Here is a 16,899-nt window from a genome sequence, read left to right on the forward strand (position 1 = left end):
CTACCGGTGAAATGGGAGCTCAGTCCCAGCCCCTCCCGGTGGGGGCCACAGAATGAGCCGCACGTGCTGCCCCTGCCCCCCCCGGATGTCCCCCGCGGCGTTTGGCCTCCCAGCACACGGGGCGGGGCTGGCGGTGCCCGCTGGGGCGGATCCCGGGGGCCCCAAACCCGGCTCCCCAGGGACCCACAGCTGAGCCGGACAATGGAGGTCGGGGGGGGGTATTTTCACACACACCCCCAGAGGGATGTGGGCGGGGCTGTCTCTGAAGCTCCGCCCCGGCCCCTCCCTAAATACAGACGGGGGCGGGGCTGTCTCCAGGCCGCCCGCCGCTGACCCGGCCCGGTGCGCGCAGGTGGGTCTGGTCCGGTCCGGCCCGGGCGCGGCAGCCTGGGGACCCCCCGCTCCATGGCGCGGGAGCGCGGCGGGCCCCTCCTGGCCCAGCTGGCCCGGCTCGCCCGGCTCCTGGAGCAGAGCTGCGGCGTGGAGGAAGGTGGGTGCGCGGGGTCCCGGCTCGGCCCCCCGGACCCAGCCTCGGGGCTGAGCCGTCTGGGGGGAGCGCGGCGCCAGGGGGATGGGCAGGAGCTCGCTGAGAGCCTCCCCCCCCCCCGGACACTCCCCCCAGCTCCCTGAGAGTACCACCCCCACCCCGACACTGGCCGGCCGCCCGCCCCCCCCCCAGCTCCCTGAGAGCACCCCCCCCCCCAGACACTGGCCGCCCCAGCTCGCTGAGAGCTCCCCCGGACACCCCCCCCCCAGCTCGCTGAGAGTACCACCCCCCACCCCGACACTGGCCGGCCGCCCGCCCCCCCCCCCCAGCTCCCTGAGAGCACCCCCCCTCCCCCCGACACTGGCCGCCCCAGCTCGCTGAGAGCTCCCCCGGACACCCCCCCCCAGCTCCCTGAGAGCCCGTGTCCCGTCCCCCCCAGACTGCAGCCGCGTCGCCCGCGGCTTCGAGGCCTGCCGGCAGAGATGCTGCCGGCTGGGGCTGGATCTGCGCCGGGCCCGCGAGCAGCTGCTGGCGGCGGAGAGCGAGTGCTCGGCGCTGCGGGTGAAGCTCAAACACGCCCGCAACCAGGTGGAGGTGGAGATGGGGAAGCGGCAGCGGGCCGAGGCCGAGCTGGAGAAGCAGGTGCGGAGGGGGGGAGGCTCTGGCTGGGGGGGGCTATGGCGGGGGCAGGGGGCTCTGGAGGGGCCTGGGGTTCTCAGCTTTGCTCCCCTAGGGCTGGGGTCTGCGGGAGGGCCCTGGCCTGAGGGCCTGTGGGGGGAGCTGAGGCCGGCTGGGTGCTGAGGGGGGTGGCTGGGGACGGGGGACCCGGTGGGGCTGTTCTTCCCCCCCCCCCCAACAGGTTGCTTCTGCCCCCCAGGAACGGAAGCTGCAGTTGATCTTTGACTTCCTGATGCAGGAATCCCCCCGTGCCGCCCTGAGCGAGGGGCAGCGCTCGGCCCTGGTCCTGCTCGAGGGGCCGCAGCTGGGCACCGCCCTGGCGCCAGGGCGCAGGTGAGCGGGGGGCGGCACCGGGAGGGTGCTGGGGGTGTGCGGCCCCCTGGCCAGGCGCTGAGGCTAGAGAGGCCCGGTGGGAAACGGGGTGAGAATGGCTGATGGGCAAGTAGCACCCGGGGGCCCCAGCGGATTCTCCGTCACTGGCCACATGTGACCTGCTCTGGGGGCCCCGGGCGACGTTCTCCAGCCTGGGCCGGGCACGAGCCCGGCTGGTGATCGCAGCGGCCCTTGGAATCTGGGAATCACCCTGGGACCGATTCTGAGCCCTGCCGGTGCCCCTCGCTCCCGACCCGCAGCCCCTTCCTGTCCTTGGCCCAGCCCAGCTGGTGCCCCTCGCTCCCGACCCGTAGCCCCCTCCTGTCCTTGGCCCACCCCCCAGCCATGCCGGTGCCCCTCGCTCCCGACCCGCAGCCCCTTCCTGTCCTTGGCCCACCACCCAGCCGGTGCCCCTCCCTCCCGACCCGCAGCCCCCTTCCTGTCCTTGGCCCACCCCCCAGCCATGCCGGTGCCCCTCGCTCCCAACCCACAGTTCCCTCCTGTCCTTGGCCCACCCCCCAGCCCAGCTGGTGCCCGTCGCTCCCGACCTGCAGCCCCCTTCCTGTCCTTGGCCCACCCCCCAGCCATGCCGGTGCCCCTCGCTCCCGACCTGCAGCCCTTTCCTGTCCTTGGCCCACCCCAAGCCCTGCCGGTGCCCCTTGCTCCCGACCTGCAGCCCCTTCCTGTCCTTGGCCCACCCCCAGCCCTGCCGGTGCCCCTCCTTACCGACCCGCAGCCCCCTGCCAGGTGGTGGGTTTCATTTCTGCTCCCATCGGTGCTTGGGCTGCTCGTTGACTTATCTACGGTGCCGTGACTCCCCCAAGCCCCCTGTCACGGAGTGTGGGGGAGTCCAGGCCCTGCACCCCCCTTCCTGGGATTCACCGTGACTCTCAGCCAGCCAGTAAAACAGAAGGTTTATTGGGCAACAGGAACACAGTCCAAAACAGAGCTTGTGGGTACACCCAGGACCCCTCAGTGAAGTCCTTCTGGGGGAGCAGGGAGCTTAGACCCCAGCCCTGGGGTTCCCTGTGTTCCTCCACCCAGCCCCAAACTGAAACTAACCCCCCCCCCTCGCCCCCAGCAGGCTCCCTCCTGCAGCCTCTGTTCACATTCCTGGGCAGAGGTGTCACCTCCCCACACACACACACTCGGCTCAGGTTACAGGCTCTCAGGTCTCCCGTCCCCAGGGCACATTCCCAGGTCAACACTCCCCCTCCCTGCTGCGTCACATCGTCACATCTCTCCCCCCTTCGAGACTGAACTGAGCGGGGTCACTGTGACCAGTGACCTGGGGAAGTTCGGGGCCCCCTCTCCGGGACAGCGCATCCGCTATCAGGTTGGCACTTCCCTTCACGTGGACCACGTCCATGTCGTAATCCTGCAGGAGCAGGCTCCACCTCAGGAGCTTGGCGTTGGCTCCTTTCATCTGGTGCAGCCAGGTCAGGGGAGAGTGGTCGGTGTAGACGGTGAAGTGTCGCCCGAAGAGATAGGGCTCTAGTTTCTTGAGGGCCCACACCATGGCCAGGCACTCCTTCTCGATGGCCGCGTAGTGTTGCTCCCGGGGTAGCAACTTCTTGCTCAGGTACACGATGGGGTGTCTCTCCCCCTTTTCATCCTCCTGCATTAACACCGCCCCCAGTCCCGTGTCGGAGGCGTCGGTGAACACCACAAAGGGCTTGTCAAAGTCTGGGTTTGCTAGAACTGGGCCACTGACCAGAGCCTCCTTCAGCGCCCGGAAAGCCTCCTGGCACTGCTCGGTCCAGACCACCTTGTCTGGCTTCCCCTTCTTGCATAGCTCAGTGATGGGGGTGGCTATGGCGCTAAAGTGGGGCACAAATCTTCGGTAGTATCCTGCCATCCCAATAAAGGCTTGGACCTGCTTTTTGGTGTGGGGAGCGGGCCAGTCTCTGATCACCTCCACCTTGGCCGGTTCCGGCTTTAGGCGGCCGCTCCCCACCCGATGGCCCAGGTAAGATACTTCAGCCATCCCCACCTTGCACTTCTCCGCTTTGACAGTCAGCCCAGCCCCCTGGAGTCGGTCCAGCACTTGTCTAACCTGGGACACGTGGTCCTCCCAGGTCTGGCTAAAGACACAGATGTCGTCAATATACGCCACGGCAAAACTCTCCATCCCCCTCAGGAGCTGGTCCACCAGGCGCTGGAAGGTGGCCGGCGCTCCCTTGAGGCCGAAAGGCAGGGTCAGAAACTCATAGAGCCCCAGAGGGGTGATAAAGGCCGATTTCAGCCGGGCATCTGCATCCAGCGGCACTTGCCAGTAGCCCTTTGTAAGGTCCATGGTGGTAAGGTACCGAGCTCCTCCCAGCTTGTCTAGGAGCTCGTCCGGCCTGGGCATGGGGTAGGCATCCGATACTGTGATGGCATTGAGCTTCCGATAGTCCACACAGAACCGGACTGACCCATCCTTTTTGGGGACCAGCACCACCGGCGAGGCCCAAGGGCTGGCCGATGGCTGGATCACCCCCAAAGCCAGCATGTCCCGGACCTCTCTTTCCAGGTCCTGAGCAGTTTTCCCTGTGACTCGGAAGGGGGAGCATCTTATCGGCGGGTGCGACCCTGTCTGCACTCGGTGGACAGTCAGATTAGTGCGTCCAGGCTGGTTGGAAAACAGCTGTCGGTACGGATGCAGCACCCCCCTGACCTCAGCTTGCTGGGCAGGGGTGAGCTGATCCGAGAGGGGGATTGTTTCCAGGGGGGAACCAGCTCTGGTCCCAGGGAATAGATCTACTAAAGGGTCATCTCCCTGCTCCTCCCACTGACCACACACAGCTAACACCACATTCCCCCTGGCATAATATGGCTTCATCATATTCACATGGTACACCCGGCGGTGGTGGGCCCGGTTCGACAGCTCCACCACATAGTTTACCTCATTGAGCTGCTTGACGACCTTGAACGGGCCCTCCCAGGCGGCCTGTAGTTTGTTCTTTCTCACGGGGATGAGAACCATCACCTGATCCCCGGTGGCGTAGGCACGGGCCCGCGCCGTGCGGTCATACCAGACCTTCTGCTTCCTCTGGGCTCTGGCCAGATTCTCCCTGGCCAGGCCCATGAGTTCAGCCAGTCTCTCTCGGAAGGTCAGGACATACTCCACCACTGACTCTCCATCGGGAGTGGCCTTCCCCTCCCACTCGTCTCTCATCAGGTCCAGGGGGCCCCCAGTCCCACCGCTACCACCAGTTGTCACAAAGTGTGGGGGAGTCCGGGGCCTGCACCCCTCTTCCTGGGATTCACTGAGACTCTCAGCCAGCCAGTAAAACAGAAGGTTTATTGGACAACAGGAACACAGTCCAAAACAGAGCTTGTGGGGACACCCAGGACCCCTCAGTGAAGTCCTTCTGGGGGAGCAGGGAGCTTAGACCCCAGCCCTGGGGTTCCCTGCGTTCCTCCACCCAGCCCCAAACTGAAACTAACCCCCCCCAGCAGGCCCCCTTCTGCAGCCTCTGTCCACATTCCTGGGCAGAGGTGTCACCTCCCCCTCCTGGCTCAGGTTACAGGCTCCCAGGTCTCCACTCCCCAGGGCACATTCCCAGGGCAACACTCCCCCCTCCCTGCTGCGTCACATCGTCACACCCCCGTCTTGAGTCGCAGGTTGGGGCGGCTGAGCCAGGCATGCTACCCTGTTGGGGGGCGCTGCTGGGGGGGAGCTGCCCTGGCGGGAACCGGCGCCCCCTGCTGCTAGCCATGCTGACCCGCTCTCTGTTGCAGGCTGTCCGCAGTGGACGAGTCGTGCACCTCGCTCACGTCCCATTCCGACATCAGCTACGACCGCACTGAGGACGACGTGGTGAGGACCCTCCCCAGGCAGCCGGGCCCCGCTCCGGGCAGACGAGCCCCGGGGGTGCCCTGGGCAGCACTGCAGGGCCTGACTCCGGCTGTCCCGGCTCGTTAATAGCCTGGAGGGAGGGGGCCTGGGCGCAGGCCCTTCTAGTGTAACCAGCCCAGCGGGGTGCCTGCCCCCCAGTACTGGGTCTCCCAGCAGGTCCCTGGGGAGCTGGTGATGGCTTGGGCATGGAGCTGCCAGCGTGGCTCCGTGCTGGGTCATTACCCACGGACCTAGGGCTCTGAGCCCCACTGCGCCCTCCTGGGGTGCCCACCCCACTCCTGCCCGGGCGCCATCTCATTCTCACTCCTTTCAGGACCTGGACCTGACGGTGGTGAAACCCCTGAAGCAGAAGTCCCGGGAGCGCCCGGTAGGTGCGAAATGCCTGGAGCTGCCCCAGGCTGGGGGGTGCTCAGGGCTCTGGCGTGGGAGAGGGGGCAGGTGGCTCCTGGCTTCAGTCAGGTTCCCAACGGATGGGAGCAAAATTCTCCCAGAATGAGCCCATCATGGACCCGCAGGATCGGCGTTCTGAGGGGGGCAGTCAGGGGGTAGGAAGTGGGAGGGGGCAGGGCCAGGCTGTTTGGGGAGGCACAGCCTTCCTGACCCGACCCTCCATACCGTTTCGCAACCCCGATGTGGCCCTCGGGCCAAAAAGTTTGCCCACCCCCGGCCTAGTGCAAGGGGCTTGTGGGCATCCGGACTCCGGGTTCCATCCCCAGCTCTGCCCCAGTGGCATGTGGCCACGGTTCTGTGTCTGTGCTTGTCTCCCCCCTTCTCCCCATGCGGGGGGGCCCCGGGGGACGGGGGGAGACAAGCGGCCAGGGCTCCTGGGAGCTGAGCAGTGGTGTCGCCCTCCCAACCCTAACCCCAGGGCTCCACGTCTGAGGGCAGGAAAGGCCAACGCCCCCCCCCCCCCCCCCCGGCAGGGCAGGGCTGTGCCAGGCAGGACTTAGCCACAAGTGAGGGGCTTCTGGTGCAGAGCAAAGCCCGGCCCTGGGCTCTGCCAGTGCCCCTCAGTCCCGACCCGCAGCCCCCTGGCAGCCCGGCCCTGGGCTCTGCCAGTGCCCCTCAGTCCCGACCCGCAGCCCCCTGGCAGCCCGGCCCTGGGCTCTGCGGACTGTCCCTCGTGCAGTGTTTCGTGACCTGGCCGCTGCTCTGTCTGGAGCCGGGGTGGTGCCCGGTGGAGGGGGGGCTGGGGGGGGCCGCGCTGCGGGTGCCCTGCCCGGGCTGCTCTCACCTGCCTGTCTGCTCTGTCCCCAGCGCTCGTCTCTGGCCCCCCTGATCGGCCCTGTGGTCGCAGCAAAGCGCACGCGCCCCCCCGTGCTGCCAGCCGCCGGCGTGAGTGTGGGGCTGGGGGGGCTGTGGGAGTCCCTTGGAGACGGGTCAGGGTGAGCGGCCCCTTCCCCGGGGTCCAGGCATGTTCCGGGGGCTCCCGTGGGCAGCTGGCCAGGGCCGGGGTGACCGTGGTGGGGCAGCCCCTGGCTGACTGGCCCAGGAGGGCAAGTGAGGGGTGGGGGCGCGGGCACGGGCCCTGCTCCCCAAAGGCTCCACCCGCCTTTCCCTGGGCCCCCAAATCCCCGCTCACTTGGCGCCCCGCTCTGCTGCTTGCCCTGCAGGGCCCCGGTGCGGGCTGGGCGGGGGCAGGGCCCTGCGGGCAGGATGGGGGGCGGGATGGGGGGCAGCTCAGCTCCAGTCTCCACCTCTCCCCCCCACAGGCAAGTGAGCCCCTGGTGACGCTCTCGGCGGGGCCCGTCGCTGAAGACCGAGGCCCGGACCGGAGCCGGCTGCCCGTGGCCGCGGTGCCCGTGCTGGGCCGACGCTCGCGCCAGGGCCGACGCCTCTCCACGCTCACAGGTCACCCCGTCTGCTGCCCACCCGCCGGTGCCAGAACCGCCCCCGGGCCCTGCCGTGGGCTGTGGGGGGGCGGGGGGTAGTGTGCGCCTGGCCGGGGCCGCCCCGAGCCGCGGGGGGCTGGCGCTGGCCCAGCTCCTGGGGAGGCCCCGGCCGTGCCCTGCCCCGGGGAGGCTGCGTCGGCAGCTGGGGCCCTGCTGGGCCAGTGCCCCCCCACACCCCCCCTAGCGGGAGGGTCTGGGCTTCGCTGTGGGAAGGGGGGGCGCTGCCAGGGGCTGGCTTGGGCAGCGGGAGGGTGCCTGTGCTGGGACCCCCCCACACACTGATTCTCCTCCCCCTCCGCCCCCCCCAGAACTGACCACGGTGTGGGGGAGCAGTGAGGACTCGGACAGCCACCTGGAGAGTGGGGCAGGGCTGGAGCCCAGGGGGCTGGACCCCTTCCCCTCCCCCCCACAGGGGCCGCCGCCACCCCAGCACCTCTTCACTTCCAAAACGGTGGGGAGCAGCGCGGGCCCCACGGACAGCCCCTCCCCCATACAGGGGCGCCCTGCAGCCGGGGTCCCGGCTCCCCTTCCCCCACCACCTCCCACGTCCGCTCCCGGGGCTGGGTGGGGCGGGTCCCGGGGGGCTCTGGGCGAGCAGGTTTGGGGAGGGGGGAGCGGGAGCGGGTCACCGGGTGAGATTGGCCCTGCAGCGGGTCCGGGGGGCCCTGGGTGGGCTCTGGTCCCTGGGGCAGGGTGGGCGGCGGGGGGGGGGCAGTGGGTTCTGGGGGGGTCTGTCCGGCCGCGCCGTGACTCCCCCTCTCGGCAGGTGATCCGCCCCGAGCCCTGCGCCGGCTGCGGTGCCCGCGCCCGCTTCGGGCGGGTGGTGCTGCGGTGCCGGCGATGCCTCCTGCTGGCCCACCCCGAGTGCCGCGGGCGCTGCCCCCCCCTCTGCACCCCAGGGCCCCGGCCCCGGCCCCGGCAGGTGAGTACCCGGGGGAGCACCCGGGGCGGGCAAAGGGTCCGTGGCCTGGCCCCTCCCTCACCCTGCCCCTCCCGCAGGGCGTCCTGGCCGACTTCGTGCCCCCCACGGCCCCCCTGGTGCCCGCCCTGGTGGTTCACTGCGTGAGCGAGGTGGAGCGCAGAGGCCTGACGGAGGTAGGAGGGGGGGAGCTGGGGGGGGGGGCGGTCCCTGCTGTGGAGACTGACCCCCCCCCCGCACCCCCCCAGGCAGGGCTGTACCGGGTGCCCGGCGCGGAGCCGCTGGTGCGGGAATGGAGGCAGAAGCTGCTGCGGGCCAAGGGGGCGCTGCCCTCGCTGGGCCGCGTGGGCGACGTGCACGTGGTGTGTGGGGTGCTCAAGGACTTCCTGAGGGGCCTCGAGGAGCCGCTGGTCACCTTCCGCCTGCACCCCGTCTTCCTGCGGGCCGCCGGTGAGCGGGGCGGGGCCGGGCGGTGTGTGCAAGGTGGGGCGGGGCCTGTGGGTTGGTGTGGGGCTGGAGTGGTATGTGAATGGGAAGGGGGGGACTGGGGCGGGGCTGGGAGGTGTGTGCAGGTGGGCTGGGGCAGGGCCTGTGGGTTTGCGTGGTGGTGGTGGGGGGGGTTGGGGCGGGGCTGGGCGGTGTGTGCAAGGTGGGGCGGGGCCTGTGGGTTGGTGTGGGGCTGGAGTGGTATGTGCATGGGGGAGGGGGGGACTGGGGCAGGGCGGGCAGTGTGTTCAGGTGGGCTGGGGCAGGGCCTGTGGGTTGGTGTGTGTGTGGGGGGGGGGGACGACTGGGTTGGGGCGGGGCTGGGGCTGGGAGAGTGTGCAAGGTGGGGCAGGAGGCAGGGCCTGTGGGTTTCGGGTGGGCCACCCCACAGGCCAAGGGAGGTGCTGGGACTTTCTTGGGGGAGCCAGGGTCAGCTTGCTCCTGGTTGGGAACCTTTCCCAAGGCCCCCCCGACCCACAGCCCGTGTGTGGGGTATCTGTGGTGCCATCTTTCCGAACCCCCTGGCTCTGCCCCCCAGTGCTGGGCTGTGCTGGTGCAGTGGGGCAGCATTGGGCTGGGGGGCGGCCGAGGGCCCATGACCATGGCTCCTGGCTCTGCCCCCAGAGATCCCGGACGAGGCCGCCTGCCAGGCAGCCCTGTGCCACGTGGTGAGCAAACTGCCCCCCGCCAACCGGGACACGCTGGCCTTCCTAATGCTGCATCTGCTGAGGTGAGGGCAGGTGGGGCCGGGGGCTCCTGGGGGGGGCTTGGGGCTCCTGGGGCGGGGGCCTTGGGAAAGGCTCCCCCAGCCCGTGGATCGGCGCGGTTTCCCATTCGGCTCTGTGACGTGTGAGTGCCCCCCCCGGTGCAGTGTCTCGCGGATCAGGGGCTGTGCCCCGGGATTCACCAGGCTCCGTCCCCCTCGCTGGCGCCCCGAGGGCAGGAGGGGCCTGCGTGCCGTGGGGCTGCCATGGGGCAGCAGTTCCGCTGAGCGGGTGTCACAGCTGATCCCCTGGGTGGGGTCCCGTGCAGCTCGCTCAGTGTCCCTCTGTTCCCAGGGCCTGGCTCCTGGCAGGGCCCCCCGTGGGGCCGTCCCTCCGGCCCAGGATCAGCGCGGCTCGGTGCCCCAGATGGACCCTCTGGCCCGGGAGCGCATGTGGGTCAGTCTCCATCTCTCTGCCAGCTGCCCCGGTGCCTCTCCGGCCCTGGGGTCGCCTGGTTTCCCTCTGCGGGGAGAGTCGGTGTCGTTCTGCCCAGACCCATCTGTCCCGGGTTTGTGCACCCCGGTCACGCCGAGATTGGGGGGTTCCTGGGAGGGTCCAGCAGCTTGAGCCTTGTTCGCTTTGCCTGGGGGGCAAACTGCCCTGCCCGCAGAGCCGGGCTGCTGCCCCTGGGGCCCCGGGCGGGAGGAATGGGCCGTGCTTGCGTTGGGGTTGGCTGCTGACCCACTTGTGCTTTGTGGGGGGCGGGGGGGGGGCGAAGGGGGCGTTTGCTGCCCTGGCTGAGGTGGCCGGAGCTGGGGGTGTCAGGGAGCTGGGGCACCCAGCCGGGGCTGTGGGGGAGGGTCTGTGGAGGTTCGGGGGTTGGGGCGGCCCCGGGCAGGGTGCTCGGCAGAGTTTCGTTGGGGGTTGTCGATCGGGAGCCCGGGGCGGGGTCCTGGCAGGACGCCCCGTCACAGCAGCCCAGACGCCTGGCTTCCCCGCAGGGTCGCTCGGAGCCCCGAGTGCAGGATGGACGCGCTGAACCTGGCCCGGGTCTTCGGGCCCACGCTGGTGGGGCACGGCACGAGCAGCCCCACGCCCCTGGCCATCCTGCAGGACACGCCCCAGCAGTGCGAGGTAGGAGCCCCCATGGTGCAGGCGCCGGGGGGGGAGGGGGGGCTGCTCTCTGCTCCGGCCTCGCCCCACTGCACCCCCCCCTCCGTTCTCCCCTGCTGCCGGGGATCCAGCTCCTCTGTCGGGGGGGCCCGTGGCTGGCCCCAAGGGGGCGCGTCTCAGCGGCTCCCCCCGCCCCCCCAGGTGATGGTTCGTCTCCTGTCGCTGCCGCCCGAGTTCTGGAGGCCCTTCGTGGGGACGGAGCTGGAGAACCTGGTGCCCGTGGCCACGAGCGACCCCCTGGCGCTGGACAGACGGGGTGAGCGTGGGGGCTCCCCGCCGGGGACAGCAGGGCTGTGGGGGGCAGAGGCCACGCAGCCTGGCCCGAGCCCCGGAGAGCAGCTGGAGCAGGCAGAGGAAGGGGGCTCTGGGGGCCCCCTCAGAGTTGGTGGGGGGAGCTCTCTGCTCTGGGGGGTCACCCTGCGCCCCATCCCCAGGCCTGGTGCCCCCAATGGTGCCCCGGTGATGGGGGTCGGAGGAGCAGACACCCCCCTCCCCCCCATGACCGGGGGCAGAGCTGCACTCACCCACGGAGCAGGGCAGTGGCGACTTGGCGCCAGCCGCCCTTGGAGATGGGGCGGGGGGGCTGGGCTGCTGCAGGGAGTGACCCCCCCCGGCCCCCCCACTTCCCCTCGGCGCAGCCCCCAGCCCTGAGCCGTGACTGCCTCAGTGGGGCAGCCGGAGCCCAGCCCCAGGGCGGTGCTGTCGGGGGGGGGGGGGGGGCAGAGGGTTGAACAGACTTGGGGGGGCAGGGCAGGCTGCAGACATCCCCCCCCCGCTCACAGTGTGCCCCCCCCCCCACAGAGCGGCTCTTCCGCCCCCTCTCGTCCCCCGAGATGAACTCGACTCAGCTGAGCCCGACTGGCGGCTGCTTCCCCGACCCGCTGTGGAGCTGCATGGGCACTGCGCCCGCCCCCCTGTGAGTGCCCCGGGGGGTGGGGGGGGCAACGTGCCCCTGTGAGTGCCCCGGGGGGGTGGGGGGGCGGTGCTGTGGCCGCGCCCCCCTGTGAGTGCCCTGGGGGGGTGGCACTGCAGGGGGGGACTGTGGCTGTGTGGGGCTGGGGGGGAGTTGTCACTCTCTCTGGGGAAGCTGCCCCTGCCCTAACCTCTCTTCTGCCCCCAGGCCAGCGTCGGGCCCCAGGAAGACGGGCCGGTTCTTCCCCTCCCTGCTGTAGGCCCTGGCAGGGGATGGCTCCAAGGGCGAAGGGCCGGGCAGCCTGGGCTGGGGGCGGGGAAAGTGTCGGCCCTGGGGGGGCAGGCACCAGCGCTCGCTGCACGGGGGTGTGGAGGGAACATGCACAGGGGCTGTGGGTCCCTGCCCCATGGCAGGGGCTGCTGGACTGAGCTGGGGGCCTGGCTCCCCCACCGCTCCCTGTCTGAGCGTCCCTGGGGTGGGTGAGGGGCACAGGGACCTGGGGGCTAATTTCTATTAAATGCTTGTGCAGAGCCAGGCCTGTCAGAGCGCGTGTCTGTGGGGGGGGGCATGCGTTTGTTGGGGGGGGGGGCGCGTGTGCCTATTCTACCCTGCTGGGGGGGAGGGGGACATAGGGTCTCCCAGCAGCAGCAACCCCATGGCCTGGCTTCGGGGGAAACATGCACCTGGCTTCCCTGGGCCCCTCCTGGGGGGGCAGGGAGGGGGCCCCTCAGTCCCCTGGGGCTGCAGGGGGGACACGAGCTGGGGCAGATTCTGGGTCACTGCAAGGCATCCGGCCCCAGGGCTCAGCTGGTGGGTCGCTACGGGAGGGGCAGGAATTTCCCCCTCAGGTCTGGGGGGGGCTGACTGGGGGATTCTCAGTGAGGTGGGGTCTTTACAGCAGGGCTGGGGCCTCTGCCGCTCAGCCAGAGCGGGGTGGGGGAGCGTGGGGGGCCAGTGCTGGGGCAGGGGTCTGACTGGAGGTAGGGGGAGGCTCTGGCAATAGTCAGGCAGCTGCAGTACGGCCCGCTCCCTGCGGGGGGCTCTGCCTGCATCTCACCCCAGCTGCCCCCAGCGCTGGGCTGGGGTGGCCAAGCCCCTGCCCCCTCCCCCATTTACCCTTCTGTGGGCTCAGGGGGTAACCTGGTTAATTTAGGCCCCCCGTCCTGTTCCTTGGGCTCCGGGTGTCCCCGGGTAATAGCCGGAAGCTCGATTCATTATCAATCCCCCGGGGTGGCCAGGGCTCCCCGATCCTGCTCTCCCGGGGGGCTGGCTGCTGTGTGGCCGGGCCGTGGGCTCTAGCAGCTCGGGGCTTGGAGGCGAGTTCGCGTCGGGGCTCCCAGGGCTCCCTCCTCCCTGCCGCTCTCCTGCACCGAGCCGGTTGCACCGGGAACCCCGGGTCCTGCTTGGCTGGGCCGGAACCGGGCCCTTTCCCAGAGTCTTACCGGGCAATTCTTCGAGCAATCAGAACTGAGTGGGCTGGGGGTGCAGGGGGGCTCTGGGCTGGGGGTGCAGGCTCTGGGGTGGAGCTGGAGATGAGGGATTAGGGGTACAGGAGGGGGCTAAGGGCAGGGGGTTGGGGTGCAGGGGGGTGCAGGCTCTGGGGTGGAGCTGGAGATGAGGGGTTTGGGGTACAGGAGGGGGCGCAGGGCAGGGGGTTGGGGTGCAGGGGCATGAGGGCTCTGGTGTGGAGCTGGAGATGAGGGGTTTGGGGTATAGGAGGGGGTGCAGGGCAGGGGCAGGGCTCAGGGCTGTCAGTGGCACAGTGGGGCGAAGGCAGCTCCCTGCCTGGTCTGGCTCTGCTCTGTGCCCCCAGAGTGACCGGCAGGTCCAGCTCTGAGGTGGGGGGAGGAGGGGCAGGAGCCCCCCCAGCCATGCATGGGGGCACCGCTAGCCCTGCCCTTTCAGCGCTGTCCCCCCTGCAGGGATCTCGCTGGGGCTGTGCGTTCCTAGGCTGCCCCTTGGGTGCTGGGGCCCTCCCAGGCCTGGTTCTCCGGCCCCCAGCCATGGCCCGAGCAGCCCGCGGGGGTGGGGGGTGGCAGCCTCGGGCGGAGCAGCCCGGGCCCCGCTCCTGGTTCTACCTCCGGCTCCGGGGCCCATCCCCAGCTCTGCTCCGCTGTCCTGCACCCGCCCCAGTTGGGGCCGTGGACCGCCAAAGCCAGCGGGCCCAGGGAGGAGAGGCCAGACGCAGGCGGCCGGGCAGCCTGGGGCCCTGCTGGGGGAGGCCGTAGGGCTGGGCCCACAATCGGTGGCGCCGGCTCCTGCCCCGCTGGGCATCCAGGCCCCGGTCTCGCCTCCTTCTCAGCGGGCTCCAGGCCTCGGTTACCAGCCGCCCTGGGCCCAGCGAGCCGGGCTCCTGTGGGGCAGCTCCGGGGCTCGCTGCAGGTGCCAGCGCCAGCCCCCTGGTCCCGTGCCGGGGGTGGGGTGAGGCCAACCCCCCGAATGCAGCCCTGAGGCTGGGGGGCTGGGAGTACGCAGCGTTAGGGTCAGGGTGAACTTCAGCAGCCTGCACCTCTGAGCCAGGCTTCACAATGAGAGGGGTCCCGGATCCACCAGCCTGGTGCCCGCCTCTGGCTCTGGGGGGGAGCCCGGCCGTGCGCCAGGCCCCTTCAGGCCACACATGCCCTGGGGCTAGCCCCCCGCCTCCTGGGACCGACCCTGCGAACCGCCAGCACCCCTGGGTCACACCATGACCCCCCAGCGAGTCCACCGGGGCTGGACGGAGCAGGGAGCCGTGTACCCCCGGGGGAGCAAAGCCCCTGCACCCTGCCGACCCCGCAGGGACTCTCAGCCCTGGGGCGGGTGGGGGGTGACGGCAGCAGGGGGTTATTAGCCATAGTACAGAGCCCTTCGTTACCAGGGAGACTGGCAATTACAGCAAAGGCCATGGGGTCAGGCCAGAGCCCTCTGCGCCCCGCCCAGGCCCAGGTCAAAAGAGACTCCTGCGTCCAGCAGCCCCCCTGAACAACCCCCACCTCCCCCCACCTGCCTCCCCCGACACAATGGGGCAGATGGGGGCATTAGCTGCTTGGCACCAAAGGTCCAGGTAACGGCGTGGCCATTGTTTTTGGGGCACTACAAGGGGCCTGGCCCAGACACCCGCCGACTCGCTGGTGTCTACAAAGAGCAACCCCCCCGCCCCTTTACCCATGCAGCTCATAGGGGAAACTGAGGCACACACACTGTTGCTACACATTCCCACGCCGCCGCACAGAGCCTAGCTCCCAGGTTCTGCATCCCCCCCGCCCCACGAGGACAGGGGCTCTGGCCCCATCCCTTCTGGCTGCGCTCGCTGCACGGCCCGGGGCTGCTTTGTCCCCGCAGGCGGGGAGCCTGGGCAGGCGGCTTATCAGCTGCGGGTGCTACAGACAGCCAGTCCCTGGGGGCTTTGGTCTCCAGCCCCACCCCGAGGGGCTTGGTGCTGGTCCCCAGGTGCCAGGGGTGCTGCCTGCCCCCTTGGGCTGTGCCCGGCGTTTTTCATGCTCCACTTCAGCAGACAAATGTCACGGGGCCAGCGACAGGGCTGAGGGTGGGGCCGGTGGCCGGGCTGTGGGGTGTGAGCCCTGCTGGGAGACACTGGCTCTTGCGCCTTACCCCACAGCAGGTGGGAACACTGAGCCCGAGGCAGACTAAGCAATTGTGGGGAGGGGTGCTATAGTCTTCTTATGGGGAAGACAGATTCCTGCTTCAGGCCCCCAGTGGGTTGCCACCAGGGCAGGGAGCCCCCCAGGGCCACAGTCTCCTCCCTGACACATGAAACCCCCCACACACACACGCTTCATTCACCACCCCTCACTCCGGGTTCATGCCCAGCCCATGCACTGAGTAAGGCCAGGCTAGGCCCAGGGCTGCTTAGATGCAATTCCTATTAAACCCCCAAACCCACATGGGGATGTGACAAAGTGGAGATTTCCCCTTATGTTGTATGATACTGGTTTGCATGAATGCTGTGTGTGCCTCAGTTTCCCTGCATAGTGCACCATTGTCTGGGTGGTGGGAATAAGCGTGTGTGACTTTTGCAGAGGCTGCTCCAGCTGCCTGCAGGGATGCTCTGGCCGCCCCTTCATAGCCTGAGACCTAGGAGGGGGAATGCGACCAAGTGACTCTTGGCCCGGGAAGCGAGACAAAGGCCAGAGGAGAAATGGGCAGGGGCCAGGCAGCTGGAAGGAGTCGGTCTTGGCTGCCTTGGGGCACAGCGGGAGGACCAGAGCCCTGGGTCTGGGATCCTGTCATCTAATAAACCTTCCCTTTTCCCGGCTGGCTGAGCGTCACGTCTGACTGCGGAGTTGGGGGGCAGGACTCTCTGGTCCCCCCCAGGACGGACTGGCTGTGGGAAGTGCATGGAGGGGCAGAGGAGGCTGAATGCTCCCAGGTCAGACCCAGGAAGGTGGAAGCCGGGTGAGCTGTGTGTCCTGCAGACAGGAGGCTCACAGGAAGGCGACTGGCCCAGAGTCCTGCCTGGCTTCATGGGGAGCCGTTCCAGAGCATCGCCTGGGGATACCGTGACGTCGGGACCCTGGGGCAGATCGCAGCCAACCTCCTGCATGGGGAGGCAGAAACTGGCCCCATATGAACTCCCGCCAGCGGTGGCAGGTGTCTGGAAAAACATCAGGCCGGTGCTGGCGCATCCCCCACCACGCTCTGGAACTTGTTCTGGGGTAAATTCCACCCTTGTTAAGCACGAGTCTTCCTGCTAGTCTGACTGTGCCTTGCAGCAACGCCCAGCCTGGGAGCGCGTGCGGCCTTCTGTCTGCCAGCCTGGCGAGCCGGCCATGCACTATTTGGGTAGCCGGAGGATTTTATGTTTGTATTTTGTATAATTTAAAATGAAGGATAAAAAATAATAGGGCATGTGTTCAATGTCTTGACGTAGGATTTGACCAGATCCTGCCAGCCACCCTTTCTGACGGCAGACAGGAACGGCCTCGTGGGCCACTGGTAAAGATGCGTCAGGCAGAATCTGTGTCTGAGCTGATTTCCAGGCAGTGACAGACCTTTTAGGGTCACCACATTGTTGTAGGTTTAGTATTTTGAAATAAGTAAAAGAATGCCGTGACTGTTTTCTCCTGCATTGCAATTTGATGTTCCCGGTCAAATGTTCTGTGTAAATCAATCCTGTGCTGTGTGTGAATGAGGAATGTGTGTGTGAGAAGATAAGTGTGAAGGCCTCACCGGACCAGATGTTCTAGGGAGGAACCGGAGACAGATGCAAGGGTGCCAGGAGATTAAAACACGCCCCTATTGACCACTCCTATTAGCAGGCACCTCGCACTGGGGACAAGATAGCTGTGATCAAAACCAGCCTGGGGCAACTCCCTGAGAGACTGATGAAAGAACAAGATAAAGGATGAGAAGGACAATTTAAGAAAACGAGCACTTGTCAAACAGCGATTGATTACAGCATGACAGTGCAAAACTCATTGGTCCCACCGAA

At 68.5% G+C, this 16,899-nt stretch overlaps 1 protein-coding gene across 1 annotated transcript; it reads left to right on the forward strand.

Moving 5' to 3' along the window:
• Nucleotides 1–360: 360 nt before the first annotated feature.
• LOC141995686 (rac GTPase-activating protein 1-like) lies at nucleotides 361–11,852 on the forward strand. The gene is made up of 16 exons (XM_074966963.1): nucleotides 361–490; nucleotides 927–1,129; nucleotides 1,365–1,498; nucleotides 5,264–5,342; nucleotides 5,695–5,748; nucleotides 6,639–6,716; nucleotides 7,094–7,232; nucleotides 7,582–7,724; nucleotides 8,040–8,195; nucleotides 8,273–8,368; nucleotides 8,441–8,642; nucleotides 9,303–9,408; nucleotides 10,384–10,516; nucleotides 10,697–10,811; nucleotides 11,357–11,471; nucleotides 11,676–11,852. Exons 1-16 carry the CDS (start codon nucleotides 406–408, stop codon nucleotides 11,725–11,727), a joined length of 1,890 nt encoding a protein of 629 aa, XP_074823064.1. The 5' UTR covers nucleotides 361–405; the 3' UTR covers nucleotides 11,728–11,852.
• The last annotated feature ends 5,047 nt before the right edge of the window (nucleotides 11,853–16,899 follow it).

Source organism: Natator depressus, chromosome 11, assembly GCF_965152275.1.
Source record: "Natator depressus isolate rNatDep1 chromosome 11, rNatDep2.hap1, whole genome shotgun sequence".
Classification (NCBI taxonomy): Eukaryota; Metazoa; Chordata; order Testudines; family Cheloniidae; genus Natator; species Natator depressus.